General features: G+C 37.9%; 1 protein-coding gene across 1 annotated transcript; it reads left to right on the top strand.

Annotated features, from left to right (window-relative positions):
- The first annotated feature begins 14,784 nt into the window (after nt 1-14,784).
- LOC104215753 (casparian strip membrane protein 1) lies at nt 14,785-15,777 on the top strand. Its single transcript, XM_009765645.2, has 3 exons — nt 14,785-14,999; nt 15,108-15,231; nt 15,559-15,777. Exons 1-3 carry the CDS (start codon nt 14,785-14,787, stop codon nt 15,772-15,774), a joined length of 555 nt encoding a protein of 184 aa, XP_009763947.1. The 3' UTR covers nt 15,775-15,777.
- The last annotated feature ends 4,718 nt before the right edge of the window (nt 15,778-20,495 follow it).

Below are 20,495 nucleotides of genomic sequence, written 5' to 3'. Positions count from 1 at the left end.
GAGTGAGCACTGGTATGGATGTCAATCGATTCTTCAGCTCCTGAAAACTATGTTCACAGGCGTCAGACCACTGGAACTTGGTAGCTTTCTATGTTAACTTAGTCAATGGTGCTGATATAGAAGAAAACCCTTCTATAAACCACCTAAAATATCCTGCTAGCCTCGGGAAGCTGCGGACTTTTGATGGTGTTGTAAGTCTCGGCCAATTCTTCACTACATCGATCTTCTGAGTGTCGACACTAATACCGTCGTCAGATATCGCATGGCCAAGGAATGCTACTGAGTTCAGCAAGAATTCACATTTGGAGAGTTTATCATATAACTTACGATCCTGAAGTGTATGTAATACTATCCGCAAGTGGCCTGCATGTTCCGCCTCCGAACGAGAATACACCAGAATGTCATCGATGAATACAATCACAAACACATCAAGATAGGGCCTGAATACAGTATTCATGAGATCCATAAAATATGTTGGGGCATTTGTTAGCCCGAACGACATCACCAAGAACTCAAAGTGCCCATATCTTGTCCGGAAGGCCGTCTTTAGAATATCCTTCTCCTGAACCCTCACCTGATGATACCTGAACGTAATTCAATCTTGGAGAAATACTTGGCACCCTAGAGTTGGTCAAAAAGGTCATCAATCCTTGGAAGTGGATACTTGTTCTTTATAGTAAACTTATTCAACTGTCAATAATCGATACACATCCTTAACGACCCGTCTTTCTTCCGTACAAACAAAACTAGCGCACCCCAAGGTGAAGTGCTAGGCCTAATAAAGCCCTTATCCAACAAGTCCTTCAACTGCTCCTTCAACTCTTACAACTCTGCTGGGGCCATCTTGTATGGAGGAATAGATATGGGTTGAGTGTCAGGCAACACATCAATGCTAAACTCAATCTCCCTTTCAGAAGGAAGGCCTGGGAGTTCATCTGGGAAAACATCTGGAAATTCATTGACCACTAGGATTGATTGTATGGTGGGCAGCTTCACCTCTGCATCCCTAACGCAAAAGAGATGAGAAATGTAACCTTTTGAGATTATCTTCCTTGCCTTAAGATAGGAAATAAACCTACCTTTCGGCGTACCAGTGTTCCCCTTCCATTCAATGACGGGTTCACCAAGAAACTAAAACCTAACCATCTTCATATGATAGTCAACATTTGCATAGCATGAGGCTAGCCATTCCATTCCCATTATCACATCAAAATCAACCATTTCTAACTCAAATAAATACGTCGAGGTTTGATGACTACAAATCATCACAGTGCAACCTCTATATACCCTTCTAACAATCACAGAATCCCCTATTGGAGTATATACAGCAAGTGGTTTACTTATCAGTTCAGGTTCAACGCCAAACCTATTAGCCACAAAGGGTGTAACATATGATAATGTAGATCTCGGATCAATCAGCGCATACACATCGTAAGAAAACATAGATAATATACCTATAACAACATCTGGAGACGACTCGAGATCTTGTCGACCTACTAGAGCATAGGTTCGATTTTGATCAGCACTCAAACTTGGCACTGCACTCTACCTCTACCACGACCTATCGACTGCTAAAATTCTCGCGCTGGAGGTCGAACTGATGAAGAAAAATCAGACACAGATCCAGTCGGTTGAGCCATACCACCGCCTCCTCTATTAGGACAATCCCACATCATATGGCCAGGCTACCCGCAAGAATAGCACGCATCAGAACCTCGACGGCATAGTCCAAAGTGGGCCTTGATGCACTGATCACAACGTGGTGTTGGGGGTCTCGTATGACTAGTATCTCTGTGATGTTGCAAGCCTGATGCCCGTTAACTCTGACCTGGACCAAAATAGGTAAATCAATCATATCGAGGCCTCTGAAAGTGTGTAGGAGCACTAGCTACTTGTGGAGTCGAACTCCTCGAAGACAGGGTCTTGACGTTGCCTCTAAAGTCATCAGAATACCCTGCAAATCTCTCCCTCTTATGCTGGCCCCGATCATGTTCCCTATCTGCCCTCTGCTGGTGCTTATGATCCTCTAGGGTCTGAGCATAAGCCTGAATATGGGAAATATCCATGCCCTCCACCAAGGAGGTTTTGTCGTTCACTCATTTATCAGATGTGGTCCCAACCCGTTCACAAACAGATGCACCCTATCACTCATCTCGGCCACCATATGGGGAGCATACCTTGCTAAAGAATCAAACTACATACTATACTCTTGCACACCCATATTACCTTGTCGAAAGTTCAAGAACTTATCAGCTCTAGCTCGTCGTATCTCAACTAGCAAGTAGTGACGAAGAAAGGCTTTAGAAAATTCCTTCCACACGGCTGGAGGAGCGTTCAGACCCCCGGATCTCTCCCAACTATCATACCAGAAAACCGCTAAATCCCATAACCGATAAGAAGCCAACTCTACTACCTATGTATCACTAGCATGCATAACCCTCAGTGTATGATTAACCTGATCAATAAAAGTCTGCAGGTCCTCCTTAGGGTCTGTTCCGGTAAACATTGGAGGGTCTAAATTAATAAAATCACGAACTCTCATACTAACTGGTTTATCAACAGCACCTATATTCTGCCTCTAAGCCTGAGCAGCTACTAAACTAGTCAACAACTGTAAAGCACTCCACATATCCTGGTCTATAGTGCCAGACGGAGGAACTAGAGGTGCTGGGTGCCTCCTAATATCCTCTGGAGGAGATGGAGTAGATGAGGTATGAGACGGCATCTCACTCTGAGCCTCACTTTGTCCTGCTCTAGCTTGGGGCACCTGACCGGTACCCTCTCCCACAGCTGTATCGAGCTGTATACTAATTGCTTGCTTCCTAGTCGAAGGCATTGCTGAAAGAAAACAAGGTCAAATTAGAGACGAACACTTACGACTCAACTCTACGCACGATCTAGATTCAGGAAGAAGGTAACAACCTTAGATGTCATGTAGCCTCCTGATTATATATGTGGCACGCTACACATCCATAATCAAGACTCTACTAGATACGGCTCATAGACAACCTCTAGGATAGACTTGTTGTGATACCAAGTTTGTCACGACCCAAACTGGAGGGTCATGACTAGCACCTGGGCCATACTTGCCGAGCACCAACGTATATTTTATCTAACCTTCCTTATTATCTTTAAGGGCCGACGAGATCAAAATAAATGGTAGATATGGATCATGACCAACCAACAATGAAAGATAATGGCATGAAAATACTTAACATGGAATAACCAAACAGTCAGGAAACTATATATAAGGTACGAGCTACCAAGCTGCCATGAAAGACTATACAACAAAAATAAGCCGACAAGGCATACCAAACTATACATGAGTCGACACCTGTCTATGAGCCTCTAAAGGAACATAAGTGTTGCAACATTTCTGGAACAGGGCCCTGACATACCCATAATATCTACAACAAAAATGCATACCAAGACCGCGGCAAGTTCGGAGAAGGGATCTCACTAATAACCGTTGAACTGGGTAGCCTACCATGGTGGGGGAGCTGCGTCTACCCGTCTATCAGGACCTGCAGCACGACATGCAACATCCACAAATTAAAAGGACGTTAGTACAAATAAAATACTGAGTATGTAAGGCAGGAATTCATAAGTATGAACAGTAATGTAAATAGGGATAGAGAATATACAACCTGTAACATCTGGGTACCTCTGAGGGCTACTGAAAGGAAATGTATGATACATACATACATATATATATATATATATATATATATATATATATATATATATATATATATAAACTTTTAAAACATACGCCTTTGTGGGCATCATCATCATCATATCGTACCCGGCCATAATAGACTCGGTAAAAACATACTCGGTCATCATAAGGCACGGTAGAATCGTACCCGGCCACGTGATGCTTGGTAAAACCTAACTGATCTGTGGTTGCAAAATAGGTGTCGTACCTAGCTGACTATAGCGTGGCTCGGTAGAGTAAAATAGATACATATATATAATGCATGCTCGACTCATGGGATCACCTTCTAAACCTTTCGGAGTGTCGTAGGGTCGGTATCCTCAATACACGTTATTTTGACTAACTCTTCACTATGAACCTTATAAGAATCAGGAAGTACCAACAACATTGATAACATAAGAATAAGAGAAGTAACATCAACATTAGTCGTTCCATAAGAGGGGAAACAATGTAAGTACTGCTAGCTTCTAAGAGTAGAGTATCTTTGAAAGCTCGTTCATTACATTATGTACAATCAGAGTCATACAAAAGAAGGAAAGGGATAGCCACACATACCTTGTATATACTTCCCAACCTCAAGCTATGCAAATGTCACGACTCCTTAGTCTATAATAGGAGAAATGACACTATCGTTAACGTTTAAGCATCGTAACTATTACGTACTGATCACAACCTATTTTACGATGAAATGGACAGCACCTACCCTATTTATATGACTTCCCAAAAGTCAAAACAATCACCAAACAGCCAAACAACATCAATAATAATCATATTGATCCTCCCAAAATAGTCCACCAACCAACAACACTACTACCAAGCCTTTCGATATATATTTCACAAGTTCTAGCTTCAATGACATAGCCTCAACTTGGATAATCTTAAATACATGTAGATTAAGAGGTTCCTTACCTTTAAACAGAAAGAACAACTTCAATTTGACCTTAATTCTCCACGAAATATCCCTCCAATGCTGCCACAAAAACAAAGAATTGAAACTAGCAATCAATTAGGGTTTTTCGGCACTAGAATCACTTTAGAAGACTTGAAATCACCTAAGGTTGATATTAAAAACTTGAGGGAGTATTTACAGAACATAAACCCCTTAAAACAACCTCCCACACAAGTTGGAACAACACAAAAATGAGCAACAACAAGAAGAACAAGAAACTTACTAGCGCCACAGGATTCCCGACACTTAATTTGTGTTGTTTGCCCTTTGTCTGGGTCTTGGATCATGAGAGAAATTTGAGAGGATGTTTTTATGTTCTAAGGTCTGAATATACTGAAATAAATGACTTAAAATGGGTTGGAGGCATCATATATATATATCCAAATGTCATAAACCGCCTAAGTGGGCCCCATAGAGAGGTGCTTGATGTAGTCTTGCAAAAATGCGAATATCTATCTACTCCGAGATCGTATCGATGAACGGTTTAATGCGTTGGAAACTAGACTCATAGATCTTCAATTTTGTGGGTATATGACCCCGTAATTCCAAGTAAATTGGGAGAAAATCGTACTAACATTTGACCTAATGTTTAAGTAAAATTATGAACCTAAGTTGCGACAACTTTTGTCAGCTTTTGTTTCATAACTCGTTTGAATTCAAGACTTATGATACGGATATTATATGATTCAAATATCATAAAACACGACCTCTTGATTATATTAAGCATCTCTGGGTTTACTTGAAAATACGGTTTACAACATCCTTGATTCGTATAACTTATAATACTTGTTAACCACCCTTATACACCTTTGTATCATACAAGACCAATAGGATTAACTTTTTATCATCTTAATGATAATCTCTTCATGGATTTATGTCGACTACCTTATATCATGAACTAACGTACGTGAATATGGGTTGTAACATGTATTATATTGCTTGTGGCTAGATTCAGGACATTTGGAGGCCAATTTGAGAGGCAAGGGCATCGCAGAGTAGGATTTTTGCTTGGTTTGAGGTAAGTAACTCTTCCAAACTTGGTTCTGATAGTTTGAAACCCCAAACTACGTGTTATGTGATTAGTACTAAGGTGACGCACATACCAAGTTACGGGCGTGCGGGTGTGCACCATGAGAATTTATGGCCTGGGTGACTTCATGGTACTGTTTAGTGACTCTATCCTATTGATATTCATGTTTTCACCATGTGATAAAGTAGTTGAGCTCTAAATCAATCTAGATATCATGGTTAGGCTTGTGCCGGTATTGTTTGGACCCTTAGCGGTCGTTTCTTGTTGTCAACTCACTAGTTTCCATCTAATATTCCATACACAGTCATGATCATGCATTTTTATATTATATCTCAGTCTCAGTTATTTATTGATTTATTATATCATTGTTCCGGGTTGTTTCATGACATTGTGAGCTCGTGGTGAGACTGGAGAGGTTAATAACTGAGTGAGGCCGAGAGCCTGGTTATGAGTGACAATTATGGGATCAGGCTGCACGCCGCAGTGGTTATATTGATGATATTGATAGCGCTTGGGATGCAGGAGCCTATCTGGAGTCTGTAACACAGCCCTAGTAAGCGTAGTTGATAAGAAGTTTATTCGACCTACTGTGTCACCTTAGGGTTCACCAGTTCTATTTGTGAAGAAGAAGGATGGCAACATGAGAATATGCATTGATTACAGGCAATTGAACAAAGTCACAATCAGGAACAAGTATCCCTTGCCTCGTATTGATAATTTATTTGACCAGCTTCAGGAAGCAGGGGTGTTCTCCAAGATTGATTTGAGGCCAGGGTATCACCAGTTGAAGATCAGGGACTCGGACATTCTTAAGACAGCTTTTAGGACCCGTTGTGGTCATTATGAGTTCCTCGTGATGTCTTTTGGGATGACCAACGTCCCAGCAGCGTTCATGTATCTGATGAACAGCATGTTTCAGCCTTATCTTGACTCATTTTTTATTGTATTCATTGATGATATTCTAGTGTACTCTCGTAGCCAGGAGAAGCACGTCGAGCATTTTAGGGTTGTATTGCAGTGGCTAAGGGAGGAGAAGCATTATGCCAAGTTCTGAAAGTGTGAGTTTTGGCTCGATTCAGTAGCATTCTTGGGACACATGGTGTCCAGTGAGGGTATTCAGGTTGATCCGAAGAAGATAGAAGCAGTTCAGAGTTGGCTCAGATAGTCCTCAGCCACAGAGATTCAGAGCTTTCTTGGTTTGGCTGGTTATTACCATCAATTCGTTCAGGGTTTCTCGTCTATTGCATCGCCCTTGAACAAATTGTCCCGAAAGGGTGCTCCTTTCAGGTGGTCGGATGAGTGTGAGGCGAGCTTTTAGAAGCTCAAGACTGCCTTGACCACAGCTCCAGTGTTAGTTCTTCCATCAGCTTATAGTTCTTTTACCGTATATTGTGATTCTTATCAGATCGGTATTGGGTGTGTTTTGATGCAAGATGGGTAGAGTAATTTCTTATATTTCTCATCAGTTGAAGACCCATGAGAAGAACTACCATGTTCATGATTTATAGGTGGCTGCCATTGTTCACGCGTTGAAGATTTGGAGGCATTATCTCTATGGTGTATCTTGTGAGGTGTTTATTGATCATCGTGGCCTCCAGAACTTGTTCAAGCAGAAGGATCTCAATTTGAGGCAGCGAATATGGTTGGAGTTGCTAAAGTACTATGATATTACCATTTTGTACCATCTAGAAAAGGTCAATGTGGTGGTTGATGCCTTGAGAAGGAAGGAAGTGAGTATGGGTAGTCTTGCATTCTTTTATGTTAGTGAGTGACCCCTTGTAGCTGATGTTCAGGCCTTGGCCAATCGGTTTGTGAGATTGGATATTTCGAAGCCCATACGGATCCTAGCTTGTGTGGTTTCTCGGTCTTCCTTACTCGATCGCATCGGAGAGTGCCAGTATGATGATCCTTCTTTACTCGTCCTCAAGGACAGGGTTCAGCACTGTGATGCCAGAGATGTGACTATTGGTGATGATGGGGTATTGAGGATGCAAGGCCAGATATGTGTGCCCAATATGGATGGGCTACGGGAGTTGATTCTTGAGGAGGCCCATAGTTTGCGATATTTCATCCATCCGGGAGCCGCAAAGATGTATCAGGATTTGAGACAGCACTATTGGTGGAGGAGAATGAAGAAAGATATAGTTGGGCTTGTAGATCGGTGTCTCAACTGTCAGCAGGTGAAATATGAGCATCAGAGACCGGGTGGCTTACTTTAGAAGATAGAGATTCCAGAGTGGAAGTGGGAGCGGATCACGATGGATTTCATAGTTGGGCTCCCATAGATTTTGAGGAAGTTCGATGCTATTTGGGTGGTTGTGGATCGGCTGACTAAGTCCGTACATTTCATTCCTATGAGCACTACCTATTCTTCAGAGCGGTTGGCTGAGATTTACATTAGAGAGATTGTTCGCCTTCATAGGGTGCCAGTTTCCATAATTTCAGATAGAGGCACGCAGTTTACATCGCAGTTTTGGAGGGTCGTGAAGAGAGTTAGGCACTCATATTGAGTTAAGTACGGCATTTCACCCTCATACGGATGGGCAGTCCGAGCGCACTATTCAGATATTGGAGGACATGCTACGCGCTTATGTCATTGATTTTGGGGGTTCATGGGACCAGTTCCTGGCACTCGTGGAGTTTGCTTACAACAGTAGTTATTAGTCGAGTATTCAGATAGCTCCGTATGAGGCTTTATATGGGAGGCGATGTAGATCTCTAGTGGGTTGGTTTGAGTCGGGTAAGGCTAGGCTTTTGGGTACAGACTTATTTCAGGATGCATTAGACAAGGTGAAATTGATTCAGGGTCGGCTTCATACGGCGCAGTCGAGACAATAGTGTTATGCCGACAGGAAGGTCCATGATGTGTCTTACTTGGTTGGGAAGAAGGTCTTGTTGAAGGTTTCACCTATGAAGGGTGTTATGAGATTTGGAAAGAGGTTCAAGTTGAGCCCTCAGTTTATTGGGTCGTTTGAGGTGTTTCAGAGGATTGGGGAAGTGGCCTATAAGCTGGCTTTGCCACCTAGCTTATCAAGTATTCATTCAGTATTTCATGTTTCTATGCTTTGGAAGTATATTGGCGATCCATATCATGTTTTGGATTTCAGCATGGTTCAGTTGGATGGTGATTTGACTTATGATGTGGAGCCAGTGGCTATTTTGGGGCGTCAGGTTCGAAAGTTAAGGTCAAAGTATATAGCTTTAGTAAAGGTGCAGTGGAGAGGTTATCCCGTGAGGAGGCTACTTGGGAGACCGAGCGTAAGACGCGGAGCAGATACCCAAACCTATTTTAGGCTCCAGGTATGTTTCTAGACCCTTTCGAGGACGAACGTATGAGTAAGAAGGGGAGGATGTAATGACCCGGCCGGTTGTTTTGAGAGTTATAGCCATGTTCCCCCATTTCCTACTTTTTTGTGTTCTACCGCTATATTATGATATACTGGGTTAGTTGGTTCGAGTCCGGAGTGGTTTCGGAGTGAATTGAGATACAAAGTCTCTTATTTAAAGCTTAAGTTGAAAAAGTTGACCGGATGTTCACTTATGGGTAAACGACCTCGGATTCGAATTTTGATGGTTCTGTTAGCTCCGTTAGGTAATTTTAGACTTAGTAGCGCGTCGGGAATATGATTTGTAGGTCCTTGGTAAAATTAGTCTTGAATTGGTGAAAGTTAAAATTTTAGCAATTTTGGCCGGCAGTGGAAATTTTAATATCGGGATCGAATTGGATTTTGGGAGTTGGAGTAGGTTCGTGGTGTCATTTCTGATTTGTGTGCAAAATTTGAGGTCATTCGGACGTGGTTTGGTAGGTTTCGGCATCGTCTGTAGAATTCAGAAGTTTAAAAGTTCTTAGGCTTGAATCCGAGTGTAATTTGGCATTTTGATGTTGTTTCGGGTGATTCGAAGGTTCGACTAAGTTCGTATGATGTTATAGGATCTATTGTTATGTTTGGTTGTGGTCCCGAGGGCTTCGGGGTGATTTCCGGTAGTTATCGGAGTGTTTGGAGTTGGAAATATGCAGATGAAGCTGTTGGTGGTGGTGTTTCCGCACCTGCGCAGTGGGAACCGCATGTGTGAGGTCGTAGAAGCGGATTGTGAGGCGCATATGCGCAGTTGGATCGCAGGTGCAGCTTGGTTCCCGCATCTGCGATGGCCGCAGATGCGGTCAGGTGATCGCAGGAGCGGAGCAAGTCTTTTAATGAATTTCCGTAGAAGCGGAGTCCTTTTCGGAGATGCGGTTCCGCAAGTGTGGAACTAGGACCGCAGGTGCGGTTTTAGCTGGGCAGAAAACCCCAGCTCGAGGTTTTGTTCTCCATTTTCAATTTTGGACTTGAGGAACTCGGGAGAGAGGCGATTTTTCGAAGGATTTCAAGGGAGAACTTTGGGGTAAGTAATTCTAATCCATAATGGTATAAATTTCGTGAATTCATGGCTTTATTCATCATCTAATTAGGCATTTGAGCTAGAAATTTGGAGATTTAGGGCTTTAGAATTGGAGAGTGAATTTTGGGGATTTGAGTGACTAAATGCAGTAGGATTTTGATAAATTTAGTATGGTTAGACTCGTGAGTGAATGGGCTTTCGGGTTTTGTGACTTTCGTCAGATTTTGAGACGTGGGCATGGGGGACGGGTTTGAGCCAATTTTAGATTTTTGGCTATAATTTGGTATTTTCTTGTGGAATTGGTTCCTTTAGCCTATATTGACCGTATTTATATTGCTTGTGGCTAGATTCGGGACATTTGGAGGTCAATTTGAGAGGCAAGGGCATCGCGAAGTAGGAATTTTGCTTGGTTTGAGGTAAGTAATGCTTCCAAACTTGGTTCTGAGGGTTCGAAACCCGAACTACGTGTTATGTGATTAGTAGTGAGGTGACGCACATGCCAAGTGACGGGCGTGCGGGCGTGCACCGTGAGAATTGTATCCTGGGGGATTTCATGGTATTGTTTAGTGACTCTATCCTATTGATATTCATGTTTTCACCATGTGATAAAGTAGTTGAGCTGTAAATCATGCTAGATATCATGTTTAGGCTTGTACCGGTATTGTTTGGACCTTTAGCGATCGTTTCTTCTGTCATCTCACTAGTTTCCATCTAATATTCCATACTCAGTCATGATCATGCATTTTTATATCATATCTCAGTCTTAGTTATTTATTGATTTATCATATCATTATTCTGGGTTGTTTCGTGACATTGTGAGCCCGTGGTGAGACTGGAGAGGTTAATGACTGAGTGAGGCCGAGAGGCTGGTTATGAGTGACAGTTATGGGATCGGGCTGCACGCCATAGCGGTTATATTGATGATATTGATAGCGTTTGGGCTGCAGGAGCCCCTCCGGAGTCTGTAACACACCCCTAGTGAGCGTAGTTGATATTATTGAGGGATGGATTTTCCCTGAACATGGATCTTGTCCGAAGCATTGATTCCTAGAGATGGATCTTCTCCACAGTGCTGGATTGGCCTTCCTCGGTATTGAGTGACTGTTGTCAGTGATGTGTATATATTTCGGGATGGATCTTCCCTGGGCCGTATGAGCCATATACAGTACAGAGCGGTTGGGTATTTGAGAGTGTGAGCATATGAGGCTGATAGCATGGTACATTCCATACAGCATGTGCATTGGCATGTAGAGGTAGCAGAGATATATTCTTTACACTATTCATATTTGTTCTACTTTATTGTTTTGAACTGCCTATTAAAGTGAAAGCATGTCTATGATTCTGCATGGTTATATTTGTTCTTATCTGTATCGGTTAAGTTCGTCACTACCTTTCAGTCCAAAGTTTGGACTTGTTACTTACTAAGTTGGTGTACTCACGTTACCCCATGCACCTCGTGTGCAGATCCAGGTGATACCCGTTGTAGCGGCGGTTGTTGATCGAGGTTCTAGAGTTCGGAGATTATCGAGGTAGTTGCATGGCATTCGCGAGCCTTGACTCTCCCTTCCTTATCTTTATCGTATTTTCAATTTATATCTTTAGACACTATTGTAGACCGTATTTTTTGATCTAGACGCTCATGTACCCAGTGACACTCTGGTTTTGAGCTGAATTGTATCACTTTGGAAATTTCTTATGTTTTAAACAGTTTTCTTTAATTGTTAAATGCTTCCATTAATGTTTTCAAACTTACTATTGTTGGTGTTGGATTGTTGAGTTGAAGCTGGCCTAATTACACGATAGGCACCATCACGACGGTTGTTTTTGGGCCGTGACAATAGGTACATGAGGTTCATATGAAAAATTGCAGTAACATCTAGGAACACAATCCTCCCAAATTTTAGTTGGTATTGAAAAAAGTTGAATGCATTGAAAAATAAAATGACACAATGGTATAAAAGGAACATGTACAAGTTAACTCCAAATGGTATCTACTCAGTATCAAGTAGTTATACTGCTATTCTTGGGAAATGACAAGGATGAGGAAAGCAGAAATCGTATGGAGTGCAGTGCTGATGCCAAGGCAGAGATTGATATTGTGGCTTGCTTACCAGGACAAATTGCTAACAAAGGAAAGGAAAGGCTAATGAAACTAAATATACATACTATAGGCTTTGTAATTAGACTCCCTTATATGATTGGATTGGTTTGTCTTTCTGAGGTCTTAGTATTCTGAGCAATCTTCCTAGAATATGGTTTGGAATTTAGATGCTCTTAGTTTGTAAAACTTTTGATTGTTATGGTAATATTCACAGTTATTATCAAAAATTATAATTTCATTGATACATACATACACACGTTATGTGTAGTTAAATTAGATAAAGTAACATGTTATAACATATTAAAGCGTACTGATAGAGTAAAAAAATACACAATATATTTAAATTCATATATAAACTTATGTTTGATCTCAGCTATACCAAGTTACAACAAAATGTCACCTAACTAAGCATTCCCATATAAAGACTGTCGGATGATGCAACTTTAGGAAAGTAAAGCGAGGTTTAGTTGGTGCTAGATAGAATATCCAAAGATCGTATTTCAACCAATCCATCTTAGCTTCTTCCCTTTTGCGTCTTACTAAGTGGTGGTTAGGAGTTAGGACTTTCTTATATATAATCATCTGGTATGCAAAATTTATTAGTCTGACTGATTTAAATTAATGTCGCATAAGACCCTCTTAAAATTGGTGGAGCTACATAGCTTTAAGGAATTGACATTCCTTCATTGAAAAATTATATTATTTAAATATGTAAAATAATATTTTTTTTATATATATATATACTATGTATTGAATCTCCTTGATTTATTCGTTTATTTATTTCTTTAAATTTTAACACTTTTTAATGAAGATATATACTGACTCAGTTATTGGCTCTTAAGGAGAAACGCTCTCATACCAAAAAAAATTGGCGTTAGGACTTGGCTCCACATAACTCAGTCGTTGGTATTTCTCTTTTACAATTTTCTTAGGATAAAATGGTAGTAAGAATGAAGTATATAAGTACTAACTTTTTTAACAAAAAAATTTGTTCATTCCTATGCAAAATAGTTAATTACCTTGGTTGATGCGGGCTATTTCATTTCATTCCAGATGTCCCAACAACAGTGGCGGAGCTAGAGAAGTAAATGCGGGTTCGGACGAACTCATTAGATTTTGCTTAGATCTTATATTTGTATTTAAAAGTTCATAAAATATGTATCAATATTTAATTATGAACCCAATAACTAAAACGAGCTATGGGTTCTATGACAAATTCAGAACCCATAAACTTTAAATCCTGACTCCGCCTCTGCATAACAATATAATAGCATATCTGTTTCCAAGAAATCATTTCTGGAACAAACTGGATTGGTTAGCAAGAAAGAATATTCATATATATAGGCACAATCCAACTACTCATCCTTCATTTGTTTTCTCCAAAAGGAAAGATACTTTTTCAATTCCAACTGCCTAACGTGCTCAGGATATGATACTCAATTCAAAAAAGGCTTTAGAAAATCGGTATAAGACGAATTGGATCTTACCTTACACATGCAAGCTACTTCTTTTTTCAAGCTATCAACAATAGAATTTTCCAATATTTCTGGAGAGAAAAAAAAGTATAATGGAGTTGGAGATATATTCAATTCATTGACGGTAGAGCAAGTACGAAAGCAGGTAGACATATTGAAAAGTGAAAAGAAAGCTAGTAGGTGTCACAATTGTCTTGATTGAGGCCCAACTTGTATTACCATCCTTTTCTTTTTATGGCAGTATGACTAGATATGAATGACGTTTACGTTACAGAAATATTGATATTTTAACTGGAATATTGTACTTTAGCACAGAGGCTAAAATTGGTGATTAATGTCAAATAGCCCAAATAATGGCATTGACCTACTTCCAAATTCGATTTAAAACAGAGCCAATGTGTATTTGAAATTTAATACGACATATGATTAGCTTCTAAATTAAGACTATGAACCACATCAAATCGAAGAATCGTGAAAATAGCTAGGAATCATTTACCTGTGCTAAAGATATACTCCTAGTTAAGTATATAAGGCCAATGCTTCTCCTATAAGAACTCAAGCTTTTATATGATGTGGTTACACAACTTAACATATATATACCGTATGAGTAGATGGAATTATCAGTTTAAGTCTCATTATCGCCCATTATCACTAGAATTTTCATATGTTCGGATGACAAAAAAAAATAAGCGCGTACATAAAGAAAAATATTTGAAATATAATTAAATAATAGAAGTTTGGTAACAAATTAAAATTCATCCCTATATTCAAGTTCAAAGGTATTTGATATACTAAGCATTGTAATTTATTGAAACATGTTTTTAATTTTTGTGATGAAATTGTAGAAAAGGTGATTAAATTAGAGATGAGTACGAGTAAACATTAGAAATTTAGCAACATATAAAATATTAAAAACCAAAGAGGAATTGCCTGAATGAGGCCACTTGGCTAACATGTATGGTGAGCTGGTGTAAATAAAGGTGTGTGCTGTTAATTATGTGTTTATCGACGCATATAAATTGGCATGTTCAGCCCTCTAAAGCAAGCACAACCAAAAGATCATAGCTAAAGCAGCAATCTTCTTTCTTCTTCTTACAATATTTTTACGTAGCAACTCTTTAATTAAGAAAAATGAAGGCAGGTGCAGTTGAACTTGGTCATGCTTCCAAGGTTACACAAAGAGGGGTGAATAGAGGAATGTCTATACTTGACTTATTTCTAAGGATAATCGCCATAATTGCCACCTTAGGAAGTGCCATTGCCATGGGAACTACTAATGAAACACTACCTTTTTTCACTCAGTTCGTTCGTTTCAGGGCCAAGTATAGCGATCTCCCCACGTTCACGTAAGCACTTATACACTATATCTTATGATCAACATGCATGTCAGTATATATATACAATATATTTTGCAAAGAACTTAGTACGTAATTAATGCACATGTTGAAATACAGGTTCTTCGTGGTTGCAAATGCAATAGTAAGTGCATATCTGGTACTTTCTCTGGGGATGTCCATCTTCCATATCATGAGGAGTCGAGCACAAGCCAGCAGGATTGCCTTAATATTCTTTGACGCGGTATTTCCTTTTCCTTTTCTTTTGTTTTCTTTTTTAGGATTAATTTATATTACCACAAGTATAAAGATCTTTTGGGAAGTAGTAATAAGTTAATTACTATTTTTACTAGGTCATCAACTTATAGACCTATATATACTTGTAATTACACTATGTATAAGCAACATGATTATGTAAATATACTTTATCATCGTCAGTGTACAATACACTATATAAACGCATGCTTATAATATGAATTTTTACCTATAATTACCTGATCGTGTAGAGATTTCTTACATCATAGAACTTAAGCTCTTTAAACTAACCGTACTGTCTCATTTTCAAATGAAGGCAATGATGGCGCTATTGACGGCGGGAGCATCAGCATCAGCAGCAATAGTGTACTTAGCACACAAAGGAAATACAAAGACAAACTGGTTTCCAATCTGCCAACAATACGACTCCTTTTGCCATCGTACTTCTGGTTCCTTAGTTGGTTCCTTTATTGGAATTATATTCTTCATACTCTTAGTCTTACTCTCTGCTCTCGCCCTTTCTCGTCGTTGATTAATTTAATTTCTTCTTGCCCAGCTGTATGTATCACTTAGCTTGTGGGCTTTAATGTGTGCTCGTCTCTATGTTTTTCAAGATTTGAGTTTACGTACCTTGTATCTCTCATGTTTAAGATTGTTCCTTGTGTTTCTTGTTTTATTTTCCACGTACTCCATCGACCCCCAGGGATAGGATGTGCTTTCTGTGACACGTGGAGCCTTCTTTATTTTTTTGAGTTTCCATTTATGTGTAATCAATGATTCTTCTGTGCTAGAAATTATATGAATGGTTTGTTTTGCATTGTGGGTTATTGCTTTCCTTTTTGGTCTTAAACAAGGTTATATACATGCACCATTCTTGTAGTATACACGCAAGAATTATCACTCCATTCGTTCTATTTTTAAACCTCCTACATTTGAAATCTTTTGCACTTTAACATTCTCGTCTTATCCTTAATGACATAAGTACGATGGATAAACAAAAACAAGATAAAAATTTGGTTCCTTTGTTTGGTTGCTATCCCGGGATAAGTTATCCCAAAATTAAAAATAGTACTGGGATAACTTATACCTGTCAAAGGGTGGAATAATAATTTGAAGATAAAGTAGTAAAATTTACAATCCCAAGATTAATATAACATATTGTATCAAAAGTGGATAAAAATAATATCAGGATAACTAATCCCACACTACTAGAATTCCGGAAAAAAGCGACCAAACGTTAGCGACCAAAGTTGGTCTGCCGCAAAAAGCGACCAAAGTTGGTCGCCAAACTAGCGAAAACAATAAAATAAATATTTGAAATAAATTTGCGACCAAGGTTGGTCGCTAATTTAATCAAACTGTTGACTGGACTGGTCAGACTTGCTTGGTCAAAGGTATACTGAGATTAACGACCAATGTTGGTAGCTAAAGTGGGACCCACCTACAAAATTTTAATAATTATATTATTATTTTAAAAAAATTATAAAATATAAGTATATATAATTTAAAATTGGCGACCAACGTTGGTCGCTAATTAAACGGTCAGCAGATAGCGACCAACTTTGGTCGCTAAAATGGGACCCAGTTATAAAATTTTAATAAATATATTTTTATTTAAAAAAAATATAAAATATAAATAAATATAATTCAAACTTAGCGACCAAAGTTGGTCGCTTAATGGAATAGAGACCAACTTTGGTCGCTAATCTGGGGCCCAGTTCTAACGTTTAACAATTATATTATTAATTTAAATATTATATAAAATATAAATAAATCTGATTTAAATTTAGCGACCAACTTTGGTCGCTAAATTAAATTCACGTATAATTAGCGACCAAAGTTGGTCTCTATTCAGGTCAACAATGGTCAAAATTAAAAATCACTTTTGTATTTACTATCTAAATAATATAAATATAAGCCGGTAATACTTTTGTAATATAAGGGATGAATAGTACTATACTAAGTATATATATATAATATATATATACTTACACTATACTAAGTATGAGTGCATTAGCTAATATTATATCGAATATAGCTTATATATAATATATATATATATATATATATATATATACTTACACTATACTAAGTATAAGTGCATTAGCTAATATTATATCGAATATAGCTTATATATAATATATATATACTTACACTATACTAAGTATAAGTGCATTAGCTAATATTATATCGAATATAGCTTATATATATATAATATATATACTTACACTATACTATGCACTAAGTATCAGTGCATTAGCTAATATTATATCGAATATAGCTTATATATATATAATATATATACTTACACTATACTATGCACTAAGTATGAGTGCATTAGCTAATATTATATCGATATATATATATATATATATATATATATATATATATACTTACACTATACTAAGTATAAGTGCATTAGCTAATATTATATCGAATATAGCTTATATATATATATATATATAATATATATACTTACACTATAATATGCACTAAGTATCAGTGCATTAGCTAATATTATATCGAATATAGCTTATATATATAATATATATATACTTACACTATACTATGCACTAAGTATCAGTGCATTAGCTAATATTATATCGAATATAGCTTATATAATATATATATATATATATATATATATATATATATATATATATATATATATATATATATATATATACACTATACTATACATACTAAGTATAAGTGCATTAGCTAATATTATATCGAATATAGCTTATATATATAATATATATACTTACACTATACTATGCACTAAGTATCAGTGCATTAGCTAATATTATATCGAATATAGCTATATATATCGAATATAGCTTATATATATATATATATAGACACACACGCACGCTTCGTAGTACTATTCATCCCTTGTATTACAAAAGTATAGTGTAAGTATATATATATATATATATATATTATATATATATAAGCTATATTCGATATAATATTAGCTAATACACTAATACTTAGTGCAGAGTATAGTATAAGTATATATATATATATTTAAAATAAAATAGAAAAAAAAAGTAAATTCATTTTTTTTGTAAAATAGCGACCAACTTTGGTCGCTATTTTGGTCAAACGGTCAAATATAGCGACCAACTTTGGTCGCTATTTTGGTCAAACATTCAATACTTATATAGCTACCAAAATAGCGACCAACTTTGGTCGCTATTTTTAAATCCAGGAGTAAAAATCGGGTTTCCCCTCCCAATCTCTTATTTTCTCCCCAAAATTTTTCCAAACTCTCTCTCAACATATTCTCCCCCCTTCTCTATTTCCCTTACACAAATCAATCCCCCCACTCCTTGCCACCACTGTGGTCGCGCGCCACCACGCCGGAACCGCTGCTAAACCTGTCGCCGGAGCCGTTGTCCGCCCCCACCACTGTCGCCAGAGCTGCTGTCCCCCACCCCTTGCCACCACTGCTTTTTAATCCTCCTTTTAATCTACCAAGGTTAGTAATCTACCTTATTAGCTTTTTAATTTTTAATTTTTGCTATATAATTTTATGTAATTTTTTAGAGTTTTTGTCTATTTAGTATTAGGGTTTTTGGTTTGAACTACATTAGATTTATGAACTTAAGGTAGAAATTATAATCTTTTAGTTCTTGTATTAATTTATATTGAGTTCAATTGTGAAAAGAAACAATTCATTGTCTTAGAAGAGGAGCAATACCTAAATAAGAGTACCTAAATTCATGCTTTAAACTATGCATTATACATTTATAAGATAAGAAAAAAGAATTAAAGGGAGGAGTTTATTAATGTATTAATTATGAACTTAAGGTCATATTGGACTTTTAGGATATGAATTGGGCTTTTAGTTAACTAAAAAAAAGATTAGGATATGAATTAACTAATTTAATTTGTTCTTACTTTATTTATATAGATGGAACATCGTACTTGGATGTACAATAGGAATTATCCTAATCGGCGGGAATTGCGGGAGGATTTTGTAGAAGGGTTTGATGACTTTATTAGACATGCAATGTCACTTCCGCCATACATAAATGAAGGAGTAATTAGGTGACCTTGTGTTAGGTGCGACTGTATGAAGTTTGACAAATCGGAGGAAGTTAAGGTTCATCTTTATAGTAAGGGGTTTATAGAGAATTACTTTGTGTGGACTAATCATGGAGAGATCGATGGTAGCCATGGGATATTTCATAACATGGTTATTGGTGAAAGTAGTAGGTCGGTGGAGAATACAAATCGTGATTCCAAAATTCATGATATGGTTGCGGATGCTTTTGGAATGCACTTAGGGGGTGAACCCAATGAAAATATTGAACAAACTCCTAATGATGAAGCAAAACATTTTTATGAACAGTTAGAGGAAGCTAGTCGTCCACTACGTAAAGGAAGTCCGCACTTTGAGTTGTCTGTTGCGGTTAGATTACTAAGTATCAAATCTGATTGGAATATTTCTCAAGGAGCCATGGACTCTCTCATTGACCTTATGCGTGAACTAGTTGACTCCGATATCGAATTACCTGGTGATTTCTATAAGGCAAAGAGATTAGTTTCTAAGTTAGGACTTCCGTCAATGAGAATTGATTGTTGTGAAGATGGTTGCATGTTATATTATAAAGATGAAACAAATTTAAGCAGTTGTAAATTTTGCGAAAAATCTCGTTTCAAGAGGCTTTCCAGCGGGAAGATGGTCGCTATCAAGGCGATGCATTATTTACCTCTTATACCTAGGCTAAAGAGGTTATATGCGTCAATGAGTTCTACTCCTCATATGAGATGGCACTTTGAGAATAGAAGACCACCTGGTGTTATGTGTCATCCTTCAGATAGAGAAGCTTGGAAGCACTTTGATAGGACATATCCAGCTTTTGCTAGTGAACCAAAGAACATTCGGTTAGGTTTGTGTGCAGATGGCTTCACGCCTTTTTCTGTATCTGCGACACCGTATTCATGTTGGCCTGTCTTTCTTACACCTTATAATCTACCACCCGAGTTGTGCATGACTAGTCCATATATATTCTTAAATTGTATTATCCCCGGTCCACGTAATCCGAAAAGTTTGATAGATGTATATTTTCAACCTTTGATTGATGAGCTAAAACAATTGTGGTACGATGGTGTTGAAATATATGACATATCAACCAAGCAGAATTTCAATTTGCGTGCTAATTTAATGTGGACAATTAACGATTTTCCTGCGTATGGAATGTTGTCTAGGTGGATGACTGCTGGGAAGCTAGCTTGTCCTTA

The sequence above is a fragment of the Nicotiana sylvestris genome, chromosome 2 (genome assembly GCF_000393655.2).
Source record: "Nicotiana sylvestris chromosome 2, ASM39365v2, whole genome shotgun sequence".
NCBI classification, from domain to species: Eukaryota; Viridiplantae; Streptophyta; class Magnoliopsida; order Solanales; family Solanaceae; genus Nicotiana; species Nicotiana sylvestris.
The sequence above is the reverse complement of the archived record's forward strand: the minus strand, read 5'-3'. Positions and strand labels throughout refer to the sequence as shown.